This window comes from Cervus elaphus, chromosome 7 (assembly GCF_910594005.1).
Source record: "Cervus elaphus chromosome 7, mCerEla1.1, whole genome shotgun sequence".
Classification (NCBI taxonomy): domain Eukaryota; kingdom Metazoa; phylum Chordata; class Mammalia; order Artiodactyla; family Cervidae; genus Cervus; species Cervus elaphus.
The window spans coordinates 13,899,069-13,920,860 of NC_057821.1; the positions used below are offsets into that span (position 1 = coordinate 13,899,069).

The window sequence follows — 21,792 nt, forward strand, 5'->3', positions numbered from 1 at the left end:
GTTGGTCATAACTTTCCTTCCAAGGAGTAAGCGTCTTTTAATTTCATGGCTGCAATCACCATCTAACCAATTAAAACACATGTCAGACTGTGACACACTCCTCTGCTCAAAATTCTTCCCATGAGTTGCATAGCATATAAACGCCAAAATCCTCCCTGTGATCCAGAGACCCTACACTGATCTCATTTTCCCATGAATCTCCTCCAGCCACATTTACTGATTCTTAAACACACAGAGAGTAACATTTACTCAGAGCCTCTTCATGTGCTGTTTCCTCTGCCTGGAATGCCTTTCCCCTAGATATCTGAATGGTTAACTTTCTCACTTCCTTCAAGTTTTTGGTTATATGTCTTGTGAGATGGAGTCTTTCCTGCTTCCATATTCAGTTGCATCCATGAGCATTGCCTGTTGCCTCTCTGCTCATTTCCTCTAAAGGACACACATACATACAGGTGTACACATGTATGTTTTGTCTCCACCGCAAGAAGGTATGCTTCATGAAGACAGGGATTTTTGTCTATGTTTCAACAGGGCCAGACATAGAGTAGCCATTCATTAAATGTTGAATGAGAGAGTGTTGTATTTGAAGGGCTTGTATGTCATCTGTTCAGAGATGCCCAGTAGGAATTTGGATGTACAAGTGTGGAGTTTGGAAGAGAATCTGAAGCTAGAGGTACAGAGTTGAGATTCTTTAGGATATAGAGTTGAGATAGAAAAGAAATAGAGACGAGCCAAGGATGGGAATCTGTATAAAGATTACAATTGAGGGATGAGTGGAGAAGAATGTCTTGGAAAGTGATCCAGGGTCTCAAGATGAGCCTGGGAAGAACCAAACCTCTAGAACTGAGAGAGGAAAAAAATTCAATACAGAGGGAATGTTAGCAGTGGCATAGGCTACAGAGAAGAAAGCTGGGGGTATAAAATCCAATACCAAAACAGTAAGGGGTGAAAGTATCCCATATTCTGATTTAAGGTATTTTGAAAAGTTGAATGTGAAGTGTGAAAGATATCTGTAGTAAAACTTGTAACTTTGAGAACTCTTGTAATTGTACCAAATATTGTGTAACTCCTTCATCTAAATTTATCAATGTGGTAAAGAGTGCATTGGATTTGCACCAGGCATATGGCTTAGAGTTCGTGGGTGGTACAATTTAAGTCAAATTGCCTTGAAGGCAGCATTCATAAACACTTTGTTGATAAGAGCTGAGCATTTTTTTCTGATCTCATCTGTACTATTTTATAGGAAATTTGGAGAAAAATGGTAGTGATGTGTTACTAAAATATTACTGTTCAAAATTCCAGATAACTAATGAGATTGTGCGACAGATGATGGAAATGGAAGGAATGTACAGCTTGGATAAGCCTGGAGATTTCACCACTATTGTTGATGTACAGCTCATAGCAGCAATGATCCATCCTGGAGGTGGTCGAAATGATATTCCGCAACGTTTAAAAAGACAATTTACTGTGTTTAATTGCACATTGCCTTCAAACGCTTCAATAGACAAAATTTTTGGTAAGACAATTCTTGGTGTTTAATTTTTTATTGTATTACATAATGGACATAAACCATGCAAAACCTTGTTTAAGAGATAAAAAGGCTCAGTGTGAGGTAGGAGCAAGTATCTGAAATGGGCAACTAAATACCAGAAACTAAATACTAAGAAGAATTATGTTTATAGCCTGTTGTAAGACTCAGGAATATTTAGAAATGGCCTTGTTGAAGGTTAGCTTTAGAGATAAGCTGACCTTTGTGTTCTGGTTTTCTTGACATAATTAATCAGAGAAATTTGAGCTAATGAATGATAGCACATTGATCATGGATTAACAATATAATACACTAAGTCAAATGTAGCACTTTGCTATGTTAGTGAAAATGATATATTCTTTAGAGTATAACCTTACATTCTTTATTAAAGAATGTTATTCTTTTAAACATTATAATTCTTTCAAACATAATTATAATTCTTTTAAACATTTACAAATACTCAAGACATGTACATACCAGAGTTTTGTCATTGTTTTTGCCAAAACAAAATCATACTATACACTTTTCCTATTCAACTTGAAGTTTTCTTTAATAATGTATAATGAACATCCTTTCAGGTCAGTAGTTATTAATCTAACTCGTACTTTTTTAAAATTTGAAAATGATATTTTGACACTAAATTTAGGCTCACACAAACTATTCCATAACAATTATATACATGGAGACATATAAGAGAGACTGACCCATGCATATGTGGTCATTAGTTGTTTGACATAGCAAGTACTATAGATGAGAAAAGAAAATTTTCCATAAATGGTGCCAGAATATTTAGTAATTCTTATGTGAAAATAATGGAAATTGGACCCCTACCTCTCACCAAGCATTACAGTCAAAACAGAAGTTTTGAAGATTTAAATATAGAAGGCAAAGCTGTAAAACATTTGGAAAAAATATTGGAAAATATCTGAATGATCTCTGGGTAGGAAAGATCTTCTCAAATGAGACTCAGAAAGCATAGACAATAAAGGGAGAAAATGATAAATTTGACTAAAATGAAAAGTTTTTGTTCATTCAAAAAGCAACATTAAATGAGTATTAATAAAATAAAGACAAGTCCGAAAATGGAAGAAAAAAATTTCAACATGTAACAAAGCAAAAGACTTAGTAATTTGAATACTTTGAAAGTTCCTATGAATCAATCAGATAAAAAGCAAACATCCTAATGTAAATATGGACCAAAAGTTAGGCACTTTAAGAAGAGAAAATAAGATGACTAATAAACAAATGGTAAACATTAGAAATATGAACATTTAAAACACCAAGGAAAAGCCATTTATAATCACTAGATTTGCAAAAATGAAAAATTCTGACCAAAAAATTGGGCATTGGTGAAAATGTGAAGCAAATGAGACTCTCCCTGCTGGTGGGAGGATAAATTGCCACAAGCTCTTGATAATCACTGGACATTATTACTGGTTGTAGAATGTGTGCACACCCACTGCCGTTCCACTTCCAATTATATGCCGGTTCATCATTTTCTTCCTTTATGGTGGTGCTTTTGGAATCTCATGTAAGAAGTCCTTTCCTACCTAGAGATCATATAGATATTTGCCTATGTTTCCGTCCAAATGTTACATAGTTTTGTCTTCCATGTTTGAGTCCTTAATCCATCTGTAGTTGATTTTGCACATGTGCGCCAGAAGACTTACACAAGAAGGTTCACAGAATAGTGTTCGTGACAGCAAACACCGTGTAGTAACCCAAACGTGTATCAACAGCGAAGTCAGATAAATACATTGTGGTGTGGACGTACATGTTGTGCTCTGCGGCTGTGAGTGTGAACAAACTCAGCTACATGCTTCAAAATAGATAAAGCCAAGAATTACAACATTAAGGGGAAAAAGCAAGTCACAGAGGAACCTATAGTTCCGTTAAATTGAATGTCAAAAATTAAAGTTAAAAGAAAGGGGTTAAAGTTCAAGAAAATAAGTGGCAGAGCTGTTCTTGGGAAAAGCGAGTTGCTGATTCTCACGAAGTCAAAGCAGTGGGCTACCTCTGGAGGGAGGAGGGATTGGACGAAAGAGACTTCTGATGTGCTGGGGCGTTGTGGTACTCCCCCAGTCCAGTGGTCTGTATGTGAGTGAGTGCTTACTTGTTGAACTATTTTGTACAGTCTTTGATATGGTTAATATTGAAAATGAGATACAGAAACACACTACAGGCTCAGAGAAGTGAAATAACCGCCCAGTTATGTGGTGCTGATCCTGCTCTCTGGGGCTTCCCAAGTGGCATTAGTGGTAAAGAACCCACTCCAGTATTCTTGCCTGGAGAATCCCATGGACAGAGGGGCCCGGCGGGCTACAGTCCATAGGGTCGCAAAGGGTTTGACATGACTGAAGTGACTTAGCACACACACATGGTCCTGTTTTCTGATTCCTGACCCCACACATCTTATATAACACATTTGTGGCACAGGAAGTTGAAAATCTAGAATCAGAGGACTTCAGAAAGCAAAGAGGCCCTATAGGTATCTAGCACAAGCACCCATGGTTTTGGACCATTTCATGTTCCCTCAAGGCTGCCCTTCTTTGGTCTGTGTGAACAAAGCCCAGTTTCTCGGGCTGCCCCGCCCTTTGCAAACCTGCTATGTGTCTCTGAGCAGATATTCATACTCACTGTGGTGATCATTTCTTGAACTGAGGTATAGTTGATTTTCAATGTTGCATTAGTTCCAGATGTACAGCAAAGGGATTCAGTTGTACGTACATATATATACATTTTTTTTCAGATTGTTTTCCCTTATAGGTTATTATAGAGTGTTGAGTATAGTTCCCTGTGCTATACAGTGGGTCCTTGTTTGTTATCTATTTTATATATAATAGTAATATGTATATCGTAATCCCAGACTCCTAATTTATCCCCCTCTTTTCCCTTTGGAAACCTTATCTTTATTTTCTATGTGTGTGGGTCTGTTTTGTAAGTTCATCTATGTTATTTTTTTTTAAATTCCACATATAAGAGAGACCATGTTTGTCTTTGTTTTAGTATGATAATCTCTGGGCCCATCCATGTTGCTGCAAATGGCATTATCTCATTCTTTTTTATGGCTGAGCGATATTCCATTGTACATATGTACCACATCTTTATCGATTCATCTGTCAGTGGACATTTAGATCGCTTCCATGTCTTGGCTATTGTCAGTAGTGCTACAGTGAACACTGGGTGCATGTATCCTTTCAAATTATGGTTTTCTCCAGATGTATGCTCAGGAGTTGGGTAGCTGGATCAAATGGTAGCTCTGTTTTTAGTTTTTAAAGGAACCTGCATACTGTTCTCCATACTGGGTGGACCAGTTTACATTCCCATCAACTGTGGGAGGGCTGCTTTTCCTCCACACCCTCTACCACATTTATTGTTTGTGGACTTTTTCATAACGGCCATTCTGACCAGTGTGATGTTTTAAATGTTGAATTACTATGTTGTACACCTGAAAATACCAGAATAATGTGTGTTGACTATATTTCAATAAAAAATAAGTAAAATGGCAATAATAATAATACCTACCTCAGATTCTTTCTCATAGGATGTTGGGGAAATTAAAAGGGTTAATACATATAAAATACTTATCAGTGCGTACTAAGCTTTGCTGCTTCCACTGCTGAGTCCCCAGTCTTAGCTGATTGTTTGAGAGAAATTCTTCACACCTTGTAATGATTTATTCACTGGGATAAACATGTACTTTGTGATCTTGAAGTAAGCTTGTACTTTCAATCTTGTTTATTTTTCAGGAGTTATTGGCTGTGGGTATTTTGATTCTTGCAGAAGGTTCAAACCTGAAATATGTGAGATGATTTTGAATTTGGTTTCAGCGAGCAGAGTGCTGTGGCAGTGGACTAAGGTACAAAATCGTCCGATATCAGTAATCAGAAAAAAAATAAAGTCACTAATTTTTCAGTCTAGTTCTCACCTTGTGGCTCAGAAAGTTCTCATCACATGTTGGGTAGTAGTGTTTTTTCGGGAAAAGACAAATTAGGGGCTCGAATAGATTTATGACACCTTTTCCTTCCAGGGAGCAAATATTCTGACTGAATGATGCTTTCCATATGTATGAGATATTACTGAAAACCAGACATTGCGTTCAAGATAAAGTAGAATTTTGCTGAAATGAGAACACTGCTTTTCTACTTGTTTCTCTGATTTGTAACTCTTTATATGTCTGTCTTCCCCTCCCCACCCCCAAGAACCAAACTGTGTCAGACACTCAGATGTTCACTGAGTGACTACATGGGTTTCCAGATATTCTTAGCTGGTCAGGACTTAAAGTCCAACTTGTGGTTTCCTCTGAGGTGGAGCATGAATTAGTAAATGCATACAATGTACTTAATAAAGTAGTCTAGATTTTACTACAGAGATCTGTAAGTAAAACTCAGGGAGCGTTGTAGCTGTCACCAGATGTCTGAAGGTAGACTCATGAAAAAGTAATTAAAGGTAGGTCAGAGATTAAACACACACACACACAAAACAGCACTGATATATGTGCTAAAAAAAAGTGGTGAAGGAGATGAGAATTAATTGTCATGGTTCATACGTTCATTTGGCCATTTACGCACATCTGGACAGAAGCTGATGTCCTGGGGAAACCTGGAGTGTGGCAGCTTCTCAGACCCCTGGGTGGACTGGGGGATTTCTTCCCTGCAGTCCCGCTGCAGTGACCAGTTCTTTGCATGGGGCCTGCTCCAGACTGGAGTTTCAGAAGGTCTGAACGTCTGAGGTAATTCTCTGTCATAAGATCCATCTTTTTCCAGTGGGACTGTTGTTCAATTTAACATGCCCTTGCACGTATTTTTCTGGAAGGCTTTGGCCTTCCTGGTATCTTTCCATCAAAGCTTCTTTTATGAGTGTTAATCAGTTCCACTTCCTCACCTTTCTTTATCTCTTTCACACGTTTTGCACAAGTTCTCATTTCCACTGCTCTCATCAAGGTCATCAAAGACCATAGTCTTACCAAATCCAGAGGCTGATTTCATCTTCCTCTGACTTGACCCTTTAGTGGCATTTGATGATCCCTCTAAACACATTCTTCTTTTGGCTTCAGAGAAGCCTCGTGCTTCTTACCTCACTGGCTGCCTTCTCTAAATCCCCACTCTCCCCCTCCTCGAAGTACTGGGGTGCACCTGATCTCCATCCTGGAACCTCATCTCTGCCTCTGTTATTACCCAGGTAGCCTCATCCAGCTTAGTGGCTTTAATTGCCATCTCTGGGCTGATGACTTCAAAATCAATACCTCCATCCCAGGCCTCTCTCCCCATCTCCAGACTTGTTTCTAATGGGCTTACTTAGTAGACACCACCACTTTGATGTCTAGTAATGATCTCAAAGTTAACGTGTCTGTAAATAGGATCCTCTCTCAGACTTGCGTATCTGAATTATCCTGCTTCTCAGGCTAAAACACAGGGCTCCATCCTTGATTTCTCTCTCTCATTCCCTACATCCAGTCCATCAGCGAGTCTTAGTAAGCAGGCTTTCAAAATAGTATATCCAGAGGTTGAATGCTTACTGCCACCTGTGATCACCCTGATAGACGTTTCCATTACCTGCCCTCTAGACCAGGCAGCAGCTTCCTAATCAGCCTCCTTGTCCTCCTAGAATCTGTTCTTTACGTGGTCCTAAAAATGCTTTTTTAAAAGTACATCAGAGATCATTATTCCCTTTGTTTTAAAAGATATTCTTTTAAAAAAATAAATGATGCTACTTCTCCATTTTATTTATTTATTTTTGGCCCCATAGTGCAGGCATATGGGATCTCAGTTCCCTGACCAGGGATCGAACCTGTGTCCCCCACAGTGGAAGCATGGAGTCTTAAGCACTGGACCACCAGGGAAGTTGCTCCTTACTCAATCTTAAAATCACCAGTAGATTCCCAGTTACACTGCAGTGAAACATTCCACCTACCCTCTGGTCTGTCAACCTGAGTTGGCTCCTGCTCACTGCTCAGTGGCTCAGTGGCTCAGTAAAGAATCCACCTGCAATTCAGGAGACCCAGGTTTGATCCCTGGTTGGGAAGATTCCCTGGAGTAGGAAATGGTAACCCACTCCAGTATTCTTGCTGGGAAAATCCCATAGACAGAGGAGCCTGGCAGGCTACAGTCCATAGAGTCGCAAAGAGTCGGACACGACTGAGCCATTGAACATACATAAACACCCTTCTTCCCTCCCATTGTTCTTCTCCAGCCACACTGCCCTTCTCACTTTTTTCTTGAACACCCCCAAGTTTTTCATGCTTCTGGACCTTAGTACTTTGACTCTTCTCATCATCTTACCCTCAGAGGGCTTTCTTAGATGATTTTCTCTAAAATAACTGTCCATGACCCCATTGCAGGCCTTATCTGTCTCCTGATCCTTCATTTGTTCTTACTATAACTTTTATTATGATTATTTGTCTATCTGTTAGTTTATATTTGTTTCCGATTTATTGCCAGGCCCTCCCACTTGAATAGGCCCCTGATGGCAGCAGATTTAGCTGTCCTATTTACCATATCTTGGTAAGGGTAGTAGGAAATACTCAAAAATAGTCATAAAAAAAATGAATGAATCTTCCTCCTCTCCCCAGCCTCAAATAAGCAGCCTTCTTTGTATCTTTTCTTCAAATTTCCCATTTTCACAATGCACTCTTTTAATCCATTCATGCCTAGTATATCTCTTTACTTTTTTATTACTTTACATAGCTTTAAAGCAGAAGCAGGTGAGAAAAGAAAGAAGTTGACAAAAATTAAAAGAAAATGTTGAAAGATGAAGTAAGAAGCAGATTAATAAATAAGAAAGAATAGGGTAAGAAAGGACTTCATTTAATTCTCCCTAATGGTTGCTTAAGTTGCCAACAGCTGCCATCATAGCTGCAGTCTTTTACAGGAAAGAAAAAAAGTAATGTTCACATAGCCTTATCCCTTTATTTTTGCATATTTGTAATTTAAGTGCCTGCTTTACATTTTGGTGAGTAGTATGAACATTTAACCTTGGAATGGAACTGAAAGCAAAGAGGGAAAGTGAAAGGTGATTACTAACATATCATTTCTCTTTATTCTGTCTTCGCTTGCTACCTGCTGTTTTTAACGTGCACTGTGAATTAGGCTGTAGAAATTACTCTGTAAACTCAGTAGGGTACTTTTTCAATATAGAAAGGGCATATTCCATGAATAAATGCTAAAGAAAGCATTTACTTTCCCGAATTACTCATATGGAAAGTTTGCTTTATATTCCAGAGTTCGCATTGTTTCACTTTCAAAATGATGCTGATGGTATCAATCACAATCTTTACACTTGGGCAGCAATACTTCCCACACCTAATGCCTCAAGTTTATCCGTTAACTGGTACCTCTTTGTATAAGAATGTAGAAGGTGTCATGTTATAGCTTTGCCTATTTGGATTTAGAAGTGGGTAGAAACAATAAGTAACTTAGTGTTCAAACAAACAAGCAAAACCCGCAAAACCCACTAAGTAATTACAGCTGCACATCAGACTTGCCTGCCAATTCTATTGCGGATATAGAGATATATGAAAACATATTGACTAAGTTTGGATCCATAAGTGAAATCTAGATTTGATAAACAAATGTATTTGTGGAAATCCAAATGCACTCAGGACCTTAATCAAAGCAACCTATAAAAGATATTTTTTATTGACTTTAGATTCTTAACCACATGACCACCAGCTCACAATCAGTTTTTTTGTTATGACATATTTCCATTTTGATTGTGTGGATCACAACAAATTGTGGAAAATTCTTAAAGAGATGGGAATACCAGACCACCTTATCTTCCTCCTGAGAAACCTGTATGCAGGTCAAGAAGCAACAGTTAGAATTGGACATGGAATAACAGACTGGTTCAAGATTGGGAAAGGAGTACATCAACGCTGTGTATTGTCACCCTGCTTATTTAACTTATATGCAGAGTACATCATGTGAAATGCTGGGCTGGATGAAGCACAAGCTGGAATCAAGATTGCTGTGAGAAATATCAATAACCTCAGATATGCAGATGACACCACCCTTATGGCAAAAAGCAAAGAGGAACTAAAGAGCCTCTTGATGAAGGTAAAAGAGGAGAGTGAGAAAGCTCTTTTAAAACTCACCATGAAAAAACTAAGATCATGGCATCCAGTCCCACCACTTCATGACAAATAGATGGGAAAACAGTGGAAACAGTGGCAGACTTTATTTTCTTGGGCTCTAAAATCACTGTATGGTGACTGCAGCCATGAAATTGAAAGATGCTTGCTCCTTGGAAGAAAAGCTATGACAAACCTAGTCAGCGTATTAAAAAGCAGAGACATCACTTTGCCAACACAGGTCCTTATAGTCAAAGCTGTGGTTTTTCCAGTAGTCATTTATGGGTGTGAGAGTTGAACCATAAAGAAGGCTGAGCACCAAAGAATTGATGCCTTCTAACTGTAGTGCTAGAGAAGACTCTTGAGAGTCCCTTGTTCAGCAAGGAGATCAAATGAGTCAATCCTAAAGGAAATCAATCCAGAATATTCATTGGAAGGACTGACGCTGAAGCTGAAGCTCCAGTGCTTTGGCCACCTGATGTGAAGAGCCGACTCACTGGAAAAGACCCTGATGCTGGAAAAGACTGAGGGCAAGAGGAAAAGGAGGCGACAGAGGATGAGATGGTTGGATGGCATCATTGGCTCAATGAACATGAGTCTGAGCAAACTCTGGGAGATGGTGAAGGACAGGGAAGCCTGGCGTGCTGCAGTCCATGGGGTCACAAAGAGTCGGACATGACTGAGCAACTGAACAACGGTAACAACAATTTCTATAGACACACTAATATGGTTAATAATGACTAGGGATGCTTATTCTTACAATTCACAGTTTTTAAAAACTCAAGGAACAATGGCTTGATCAAAGTCAACTCATGGGGTAGAACAAGAGTTGGAATCTGCATTTAGTACATTATCTTGAGTCCATCCTATTCAAAGCATTACGGTCTTGTAAATTATATTTTGGTTTATTTATGATGTGTTTATTCCATAAATGCTGTAACAAAAATATAAACTTAATTTATTTGCTCAGTCTATTTTATGTAAAATTGGAATTGTGAAATAAAATCATTCTATAAGGTTTTTAGTTTTATCTTGAATTGAAATTGAAGAGTGTTACTTTTTCTCCCAACTCTAGGTGAAGATGCTGCCTACTCCTTCTAAATTTCATTACATTTTCAATCTGCGAGATCTTTCCCGAATTTGGCAAGGAATGTTAACCATAAAAGCCGAAGAGTGTGATTCAGTTCATATTCTTCTGTCACTTTTCAAACATGAGTGCAACAGAGTAATTGCTGACAGGTGTGTATTGCAGTGCTTGAGTTTAAATGTAATATATAAGCAATTTATACTAGATTAACTCCTGCATTATCTACTCAAATAAGTAGAATATTTTCTTAAATTGCTCTGAGGCTTGTGACGCATGGATGTCATTTCCCACCTGCTGGTCACCTTGAAAAAAACACTCAACTAATTTCCTTAAGTATTTTTTCAATAAGACATTTAAAAAATATGTCCACGTTATCGGCGCGTTGACAACATTCAGAGGCAAATTTTAGTTATGTATAGTTTCTAAAAAAACTTGAAATGTGTGTAGTGATAGCTCTGTTGCATGGTGACATTTGGTACATAAACTAAGTCATCTTTCTGAGCCTCTGTTTTCTCCTCTATAAAATATGACGGTAATGCTGGTCTTCTTGTTGACCAGCTGCTGGTCACAGCTGACTCTTGCAACTCCATGGACTCTAGCCCATCCAGTTCCTCTGTCCATGGGATTTCCCAGGCAAGAATACTGGAGTGGGTTGCCATTTCCTTCTCCAGGGGATCTTCCTGAGCCAAGGAATTGAACCTGTGTCTCCTGCCTTGGCAGGTGGATTCTTTACCGCTGAGCCCCCGGAGAAACCCAGTGCTGTTCTTACAAAGCTGTGAAGGACCTCCTACGATGTCTCACATAAAGTGGCCTCTGTCAAACATGAGTCCCACTCCTTCCTCCCTTCCCCCTCTGATGTTATAAGTGTGAAAAGAACCTTCGTACACGGGGTGCACACAGACCCAGAAAGACGATGCTCACCCACTACTGGCTGTCAGATCTCCTCTTCTGCTGCAAGTTTCAGGGATCTCCGGCCTCACCCAAGGGACTTACCTGTTTTGTTAAAGAAAAAAATCAACCACACTTGTTAAAACAATAAGACACTCACCCTTTATTCAAGACTATTGTGATAGATGTAGGGACTATACAGTGAGGTTTTGCAGTAGGGGTGAGAAATTGGGCTCAACTCCGAATACAAGCAGGGAAAAGTGGGAATTTATAACTGGGGAACAAGATGGGGGAGTTTGGATGGGAAATTACTAAGAGGAAATAAGGGGGTTATGGGAGGATTCTGCCTAAACTCGGAGAAGGCATTGGCAACCCACTCCAGTATTTTTGCCTGGACAGTCCCATGGACAGAGGAGCCTGGTAGGCTGCAGTCCATGGGGTCGCTAAGAGTCAGACATGACTGAGCGTCTTCACTTTCACTTTTCACTTTCACACACTGGAGAAGGAAATGGCAACCCACTCCAGTGTTCTTGCCTAGAGAATCCCAGGGACGGGGGAGTCTGGTGGGCTGCCGTCTATGGGGTCCACAGGGTCGGACACGACTGAAGTGACTTAGCAGCAGCAGCTGCCTAAACTGATCTAACGGGATTCTTGCTAAAAATGGGTGATGCAAAGAAGGACATGGGAGTCCAAGATTTGGGGCCTAGTTGGGAAGAGGATTCAGTGGAGCTTAAGTCTGGCCAAAGAGAGAGACAGTCACTATTTTCTGTAAGTGACATTGTCAGTGTTATAACTCTTGGATGGAGTTTGGTCTGCCTCTGGTCAGAAGGCTGAACAGACAGACTGTTTCTGTGTTTTGAGGTAATGGATGTACAGGGTGAGGGCTGAGAAGATGTGGAGAGATGTTAAAACCGTGTTCAGTTAGAACAGATGCCTTCCTAGTTTGCATTTCTTTCTCCTGTATTTTTCTTTTAGATTTATAACACCTGAGGATGAGCAGTGGTTTAATACACAACTTGTTCGTTCAGTTGAAGAAAATGTTAGTCCAGATGTGGGGTCATATATTCTTCCTGAACCATACTTTGTAGATTTTCTCCGTGAGATGCCTGAACCAACTGGAGATGAACCTGAAGACACCACATTTGAAGTGCCCAAAGTCTATGAATTGGTATTTATTTTCAGGCTTTTTCGATCACTCATCTAGCTAGATATTTCTCCCTGCACTGGAGTCCCACTTTGGAGTTATCATAACTTCTACAATAGTTATATGTTGTGTTTCATGTCATCATACACCAAGCGAAATATTTATTTCAAAGAAATTTAGCAGCAGTCCCATTAAAGTCAGGTATAAGACAAGTATGTGTGCAGTTATCTCGATTACTTAATATTGTTTTGAAAGTTCTAGGCAGTGCAGCAAAATGACAAGAAGAAAATAGATGTAATTATCAGATAGGAAAAAGCAAAAGTGTTATTACTGACAGATATGATTATCTCTTAATATAATCCAAGAGATTTTAAAAAATCAGTTTCAGCTACTTAAGAGTTCAGTTATATGATCAAGTGTGATATAAATCTATAACTGAATAAATATCCTCTGTATTAGCCAATGGGCCAAATCCAGCCTACTGCCTATTTTTGTCAGATTTGTGAGCTAAGAAGGGTTTTGCATTTTTAAATAGGTAGAAAAAAAATCAAAGAATAAAAGAATAATAATATTGTGTGACACATGAAAATTACACAGAATTCAAATTTCAATGTTCACAAGTAAAGTTGCGTTGGAACACAACCAAGCCCATTTGTTTATATATTGTCTATGACTGCTTTTGTACTACAAAAGTGGAGTTGAATGACCATATGGGCCACAAAGTCTAAAATATTTACTATCTTGCCCTTTATAGAAAAAGGATTGCCTTCTCTTGCCAATAATCCCAAGATAGGAAATACAATATAAAAGTATTTCATTCAATTAGCAACAAATATGTAAAACATCTAGGAATAAATGTGATGAAACTTTACTTGGTTAAATGGCAACACATTGTCTTCCGTAAGTTAATGTATAGATTTAGTGACGCTTGAAACAAGACTCCAGGGAGATTTTTTTTTAAACAGGGTCACATAGAGTGATTTTGAAATGCATGTTGGTCAAAGAATTAAATGGGGAGCAACCATTTGCAAAAGAAATAAGTGAATATTGATTTCAGAATAATTTGACTACATAAGCAATGTAAAATTTCTATATATTTTTAAAGCTCCATAAGCACTGTTAAGAAGCAAATAAAAACTGAGAAATACATGTGTTATATTACAGCCTTAATTAACATGGATAGTAGTTGGTGCTGAGATTCTTAAAGGAAAAGGTCAAGAATAATTTCATATTGGAAACCAACCAACCAGGTTTCAGGATCTGAAAATGGAAATAACTAAAAGTCAATTCATTCATGACAAATTTTTGGAAATCCATTAGGTTTAACTTTTTTTAGCTGTGGTACATATACACCATGGAATATTACTCAGCCGTTAAAAAGAATTCATTTGAATCAGTCCTAATGAGATGGATGAAACTGGAGCCCCTTATACAGAGTGAAGTAAGCCAGAAAGATAAAGAACATTACAGCATACTAACACATATATATGAAATTTAGAAAGAAGGTAACGATAACCCTATATGCAAAACAGAAAAAGAGACACAGAAATACAGAACAGACTTTTGAACTCTGTGGGAGAATGTGAGGGTGGGATATTTCAAAAGAACAGCATGTATACTATTTATGGTGAAACAGATCACCAGCCCAGGTGGGATGCATGAGACAAATGCTCGGGCCTGGTGCACTGGGAAGACCCAGAGGAATCGGGTGGAGAGGGAGGTGGGAGGGGGGATCGGGATGGGGAATACGTGTAAATCTATGGCTGATTCATATCAATGTATGACAAAAAAATAAATAAATAAAAATTAAAAAAAAAAAAAAGAATTACCTGTGAATATCTTTACAATTACAGCATTCCTGAATTTTGGATCTTAAATATTATTTTTCTCTCTCCCTACTCTTAGGTACCATCTTTTGAATTTCTGTCTGAAAAACTCCAGTTTTACCAGAGACAGTTCAATGAAATCATTAGAGGAACATCTCTTGATCTGGTGTTTTTTAAAGATGCAATGACTCATCTTATTAAGGTTCTTACTATTGATTGTTCACTGATATGAATAGATAATGTAAAAGCTTAGTGAATTTCACAGATAAGCATTTTTAGAGAATACATATATGTTATCTGATAGTTAATAGAAGAGAATCTATAGGTTAAGTCAGTTCACTCTCTCACAAAACAAAGGCTTAATCAGAAACCCCTTGTTTGAATCCATCTATATGACAGCAAATGTTTTTCAAGGACAAACTGATGGGTTTTGTGTTTGACTTGCTGAGTCAAAGAGTTTTACCTTTTTAGACAGTAAGCTGGAGAACCCTATGAAAAAAATATTCCCTCAAACTATGTTTTGGTGTAATGGAAATCCTGTTGCCCATGGAGGAAAAGATGATGTGTTTAAAAATGTCGAATTCATGATTGACTTACAGACTATGGGGAAAAGGGAAATGTGGGTATACAGGACTGATAAAAGTAGGAACCAACTGGAGGCATCACCTGAAAGGAGTATGGCTTGAATCCAGGTGTGAAAGGCTGCAGGAACGAGTTGTTTGACTGTGTAACTTGTAGATAAAAAAGGAGTTTCTCCAACAAATTGGAATAGGAAGTTTTCATAAAGGGGAGACAGTTAACTCTGTATTTATTATAGAATCGTCCTCTGCAAAATTGGTGAATTTACATTCATCTGTTCAACAATTAATTATTATTTTAAAAAATATTTATTTAGGCCATGTTGGATCTTAGTTGTGGCACACGGGATCTTTCGTCATGGCACATGGACTCCCTAGTTGTGGCACATGGGCTTAGTTGTTCTGAGGCATGTGGGATCTTAGTTTCCAGACCAGGGATTGAACCTGAGTTCCTTGCATTGCAAGGCAAATTCCCAACCACTAGACCACCAGGGAAGTCCCAACAAATAATTATTGAGTACCCACTGTGGCTTGGTCTTAGGGGCCTGTTCTAGGTGCAAAACCACATAAGTGATTAACGTCTTTAAAATATAATAGTAGATTTGACACATATCAAGGTGTCTGCCCCCTGTAAAACTTGAATTTTAAAAAATTCTTCGTTGTGGTGATAAATGAATTTGATGATCCATCTAGATTTTCTTCTAATCAGTGGTATTAATGTAAAAGACAGCTTTTTAACAATGTCTCCAACTGACGTGCATAAGATTCAAACCACAATTTGGATCTTATCCTCTCTGTGAGGGAATCTCCTTAGAAAAGCAACACAAGGCTAAGGGCTGTTTCCCTAAGTTTTTTCTACAGATATTTCCATGCTTCCATTGGTAGAGGTAGCATTTGCTGTAGAGCTAAGTAGCATTTGTTTTCTGCTTAAGTCAGTGGGTTAGACTGATGATAATAAGCAAATAGTTCTAAACTGCTCTCTGCAAATTGGGAAGAGCAGTTCCATTACCCGTTGAGTCTGAAAATAATAAAATTACACACACACACAGAAAAACATTTTAAAATAGGAGATAGGAAAGCCAGTTTGCACTCTTTTTCCTGATGTAAGTATAGATGGGCAATGAAAGAACTGGAATTGAATAAATCAATATGAAACCTTTTACATTAAATGAAAAAGTCTAATGTAGTCTCGAAGCATGTGGTCAAACCTTGGACCCATTTATTGAAAGCAGATGTAAACAGATGAATTCTATTTTCAAATATATACTATTTTATTTCAAAACAGATTTCAAGAATAATCCGAACATCATGTGGAAATGCGTTGCTTGTGGGTGTCGGTGGTTCAGGAAAACAAAGTCTTTCAAGATTGGCCTCTTTTATAGCTGGGTATCAAATATTCCAGATAACATTAACCAGGTAAGATAAAATGAAACATGCCAATATGTTTTTTTCTCTATTGTTGATTTCACTGGAATGAAATGTTTGCTTAAAGTATTACATATATAAAAAAAAATATTACATATATAATTATGACTGATTCACGTCATTGTATGGCAGGAAGCAACAACAACATTGTAAAGCAATTATCCTCCAACTAAAAAATGAAATAAAATTTTAAAAAATTACAATAGGATTTATCTGGAGGTTCAGTGGTTAAGACTCCATGTTTCTACTGCTGGGGGCAACAGTTTGATCCCTGGTCAGGAAACTGAGATCCTGCATGCTGCTGGGCATAGCCAAATAAACAAGAATAAAAAAAAGATTATAACAATTTATTGTATTCCTTTTTCAAGTAAACATTTTTGTTTCAGGGTAATATGCATTTAAAAAAATGTTCACAAATCATGGGTGTCAAAAAGTACTAGCACCCAGAAGTACACCTTGGGTCTTGTCCCAGTCACTACCCTCTTAAGGGGAACAATATTCTAACTTCTAAGCCCACTGATTTATTTTGCCTATTTTTTAGCTCTATGTTAGTCAAATCATAGGGGGTTTACTTTTTAGTGTCCAGTTTTTGTTACTTGCATGGTGTTTGTGAGATTCATCCATGATGCTACATGCAGCAGTAGTTTATTCACTTTTATTGCTGTGGAGCCTTCCATTTTATCACATATTGCCATAATTTGTTTATCCATTGTACTGCTGATAAACATTTGCGGGGTTTTTGTTTTGCAAATACAGCTGTTATGAATATTCTTGCACATGTCTGAGTATACTCCTCGAGATAGAAGTGCTGGGTATAACAATGCAGGGGGAGTGAGGAGAAGAGGCCAGGCAGAGGAGGAAATCTGGAGTAAACCACTCCAGGTGGAGAATTAGCCTAAAAATGAGATTAAAGCGTGAAAAGTGGTGTCAAACTTTTGCGTGGATCAGATGGGGGCAGAAGCCACATTGCATTAAGGAAGTGAAGAAGCAAATATAAACAAATTTTAAAATTCCTCAAGAGACTTAGCTATGAAAGAAAGTGGTGAGAGGGATCTGGACCTAGAGAGGGTGTGCTGTGACCATATCTGTATATTGTAAAAGCAGTGCCTAACAGTCGGCTTAATTTTAAAAAATGAGCAAAATGGCTTTGTGACTTCATTGAGTGGTCAGTGAGACGGTTGTCTAACAACACTGGGCACTTCTGAGTAAGGATGTGGACTATGTCACTCTCATAGGTGCAGCTACTTCTCAGCAAACCAACTTAACCTGTTTCCCATTTTAATGAATTCTCCCCCATGGCAATTATTTTGAGGGGATATATTGTCTCTTTTTGATAGTGTTCCTTTTGCTGAGGTCTACAAGATTAACTATAATTCCACCCAGAAGGGCTTCACTTCCTCTCCTAATTTAAAAATAAGCTATGACATCTCTTATATGCAGAATCCAAAAAGAAATGATACAGATGAACTTATTTACAAAGCAAAAACAGACTCACAGACTTAGAGAATGAACTTAGGGTTGCCAGGGGGAAGAATGGGAGGAAGGGATAGTCAGGGAGTTTTGGGTGAATATGTACACACTGCTATATTAAAAATGGATAATCAACAAGGACCTACTGTATAGCACAGGGAACTCTGCTCAATGTTATGTGGCAGCCTGGAAGAGAGGGGAGTCTGGGGGAGAATGGATACATGTATATGTATGTGCGAGTCCCGTTGCTGTCCCTCTGAAACTGTCACGGTGTTGTTCATTGGCTAGACTGCAGTACAAAACAAAAAGGTTAAAAAAATAAAAACAAACTATTTATACACTTAAGTGTAGTTAAGCTACATCATCTCAAATGCCCATAACAACCTTTAGAAATTGGTAATTATCTTATTTTGCAGATGAGAAAGCAAGCTGTAAAACATGAAGGAACTTTTATAAAACTGCAGGGCAGGGATTTGAACTCTGGTCTTCCTGATTTTAAAGCCGGTAGTCTTTCCATTAGACCCTATGAATTACACAGAACTCCTTATTACTTGCACTGTGAAACCTCCTTCAAATAAGAACTTCTTTATAATCCCTTTCACTGGCATCTACCTACGAGGATTTATAAGCCGCACTTAAGAAAATGCCTGCTTTGTTTTTACACATCACATCACTTCTGGTAGCACATGCATTTAGTAGAAAACAGGGTAAACAAGAAAAACAGAGACCAAGCTCGTCTCTCTTCAGAATCTGTGACCACATAATTATAACATTTCTATTATTTATATCACATTGCATAATGCATCTCTGAATCCAGTCGCTTAGTGCGATGTGCAAATTACCATTATGTGTAATTTATCACTAATTTTATTTATAATTTATCTATACCTTCTTACCAATCTAAGCTCATCCAAATATCTGATTAGTTTTATTTTTTTTCAGTTTTTTTAATCTTTTTTTTTTAATTTTTCATTTATTTTTATTAGTTGGAGGCTAATTACTTTACAATATTCTGGTGGTTTTTGCCATACATTGACATGAATCAGCCATGGATTTACATGCGTTCCCCACCCTGAACCCCCCTCGCACCTCCCACCTCATCCCATCCCTTGTCCAGGTTGGATGCATGAGACGAGTGCTCTGATTAGTTTTAAATATTCCATGTATATTCACTTGGGCAAAAAACATCTGTTGTCTGAGGACTGTTGGATTGTAGGGAATAAAAGTTTTTTCCTTGTTCCCAATTATTCTTTCTGAGTCACTTCTGGTAAATTCCCCACTAACTTCTCAAGCTAAATAAAACCTATTTATTTAGAGTGGTAATGTACAGCTGTTTAGCTCTGTGTTTTCTGGCAGGCACTATTAACTTAGAATCTATTGGAGCAGGTGCAGATTATGCTCTAATTATCATGGGTTATATTGTGTTTTGAGATAAATGATGACTATATTTTCATTTAAAGCTTTCTGCTCCTTCTCTTCTTAGGTCTTATAATGTAAGTAATCTCACAGATGATTTAAAAGCCTTGTATAAAGTTGCTGGTGCTGATGGCAAAGGCATCACTTTTATCTTTACTGACAATGAAATAAAAGATGAGGCATTTCTAGAATATCTCAACAACCTGCTATCTTCAGGGGAGGTACGTCTCCAAAGTAGAGAAAGAAGTTATATTTTAAAAATGTAAATCTGAATAGAGAAAGCAGCAGTCTTTCAGAAGCGAGGTATTTAGGGACTTCCCTGGAGGCCCAGTGGCTAAGACTCTGAACTCCCAACGCAGGGCGCCCAGGATCAATCCCTAGTCAGGGAAGTAGGTACCACATGCTGCAACTGGAGTTTGCATGCTGCAGCACAGATCCTGATGGCTGCAGCTAAGACCTGGCACAGCCAAATAAATAAAGAATAATGATTAAAAAAAGAAGTGAAGCCATTTGGCACACATTTTTCATTTTAGAAATGATTAACACATGAGGTTCAATAGATTTTTTTGAAGTTTCTGTAAAATTCAGTTCAGTTCCGTTCAGTTCAGTCACTCAGTCATGTCCGACTTTTTGCGACCCCGTGAATCGCAGCACGCCAGGCTCCCCATCCATTGTCAACTCCCAGAGTTTACTCAGACTCATGTCCATCGAGTCGGTGATGCCATCCAGCCATCTCATCCTCTGTCGTCCTCTTCTCCTCCTGCCCCCAATCCCTCCCAGCATCAGGGTCTTTTCCAGTGAGTCAACTCCTCACATGAGGTGGCCAAAGTACTGGAGTTTCAGGTTCAGCATCAGTCCTTCCAGTGAACACCCAGGACTGGTCTCCTTTAGGATGGACTGGTTGGATCTCCCTGCAGTCCAAGGGACTCTCAAGAGTCTTCTCTAACACCGCAGTTCAAAAGCATCAATTCTTCGACGCTCAGCTTTCTTCACAGTCCAACTCTCACATCCATACATGACTACTGGAAAAACCATAGCCTTGACTAAATGGACCTTTGTTGGCAAAGTATGTCTCTGCTTTTTAATATGCTGTCTAGGTTGGTCATAACTTTCCTTCCAAGGAGTAAGCGTCTTTTAATTTCATGGCTGCAGTCACCATCTGCAGTGATTTTGGAGCCCCAAAAAATAAAGTCTGACACTGTTTCCACTGTTTCCCCACCTATTTGCCATGAAGTGATGGGACCAGATGCCATGATCTTAGTTTTCTGAATGTTGAGCTTTAAGCCAACTTTTCCACTCTCCTCTTTCACTTTCATCAAGAGGCTCTTTAGTTCTTCTTCACTTTCTGCCATAAGGGTGGTGTCATCTGCATATCTGAGGTTATTGATATTTCTCCCAGCAATCTTGATTCCAGCTTGTGCTTCTTCAAGCCCAGGGTTTCTCATGATGTACTTTGCATATAAGTTAAATAAGCAGGGTGACAGTATACAGCCTTGACGTACTCCTTTTCCTATTTGGAACCAGTCTGTTGTCCATGTCCATGCCTGTGAAATTAATGCTGCTTATCTCCAGATATTTTATATGTTTTCTTCCATTTTAAATATGGTTCCTTATTTGTCTCTTAAATATTTAGCTTGATCCTGTAATTTATTTTAGGAGAAGCAAAGTTTTTCTATCTATGTATCATTTATCTATCTAAATATCAGGAGTATAGAATGGTTGAAAAAGTTACCCTAACTGTAAGTAGATGTGTATGTCACCACTGAGCGCCAAAGAATTGATGCTTTTGAACTGTGGTGTTGGAGAAGACTCTTGAGGGTCCCTTGGACTGCAAGGAGATCCAACCAAACCATCCTACTGGAAACCAGTCCTGAATATTCATTGGAAGGACTGATGCTGAAGCTGAAGCTCCAATACTTTGGCCACCTGATGCAAAGAACTGACTCATTGGAAAAGACCCTGAGGCTGGGAAAGATTGAAGGTGGGAGGAGAAGGGGACGACAGAGGATGAGATGGCTGGATGGCATCACCAACTTAATGGACATGAGTTTGAGTAAACTCTGGGAGCTGGTGATGGACAGAGAGGCCTGGCATGCTGCCGTCTATGGGGTCGCAAAGAGTTGGACATGACTGAGCGACTGAACTGAGCTGAATGTCACCACTGCTGACACCATTTTTATCATCACTTCTTTGACTACCCACATGCTTGGTACTTTATTAGAAGGGTGCACAGTACTCAGAATATAGTTGAGCTTATGGCTAAGATTTATTGCAGCAGCACAGTAAGGATTTTCAGCTGGATCAGTAAAGAAAAAGTCACATCCAGAGGAGTCTGGGAAATCCATACACATGCTTCCTATTA

At 38.6% G+C, this 21,792-nt stretch overlaps 1 protein-coding gene across 2 annotated transcripts in view; it reads left to right on the plus strand.

The window, feature by feature from the left end:
* Window positions 1–21,792, plus strand: part of DNAH8 (dynein axonemal heavy chain 8) — a 311,786-nt gene that overhangs the window by 166,516 nt on the left and 123,478 nt on the right. For both annotated transcript variants that reach the window (XM_043907360.1, XM_043907362.1), the window contains 7 exons: window positions 1,303–1,516; window positions 5,278–5,387; window positions 10,672–10,835; window positions 12,547–12,739; window positions 14,621–14,743; window positions 16,405–16,535; window positions 19,498–19,651. In XM_043907360.1, coding sequence (XP_043763295.1) covers window positions 1,303–1,516; window positions 5,278–5,387; window positions 10,672–10,835; window positions 12,547–12,739; window positions 14,621–14,743; window positions 16,405–16,535; window positions 19,498–19,651 — 1,089 coding nt within the window. The remainder of the gene's footprint in view (window positions 1–1,302; window positions 1,517–5,277; window positions 5,388–10,671; window positions 10,836–12,546; window positions 12,740–14,620; window positions 14,744–16,404; window positions 16,536–19,497; window positions 19,652–21,792) is intronic.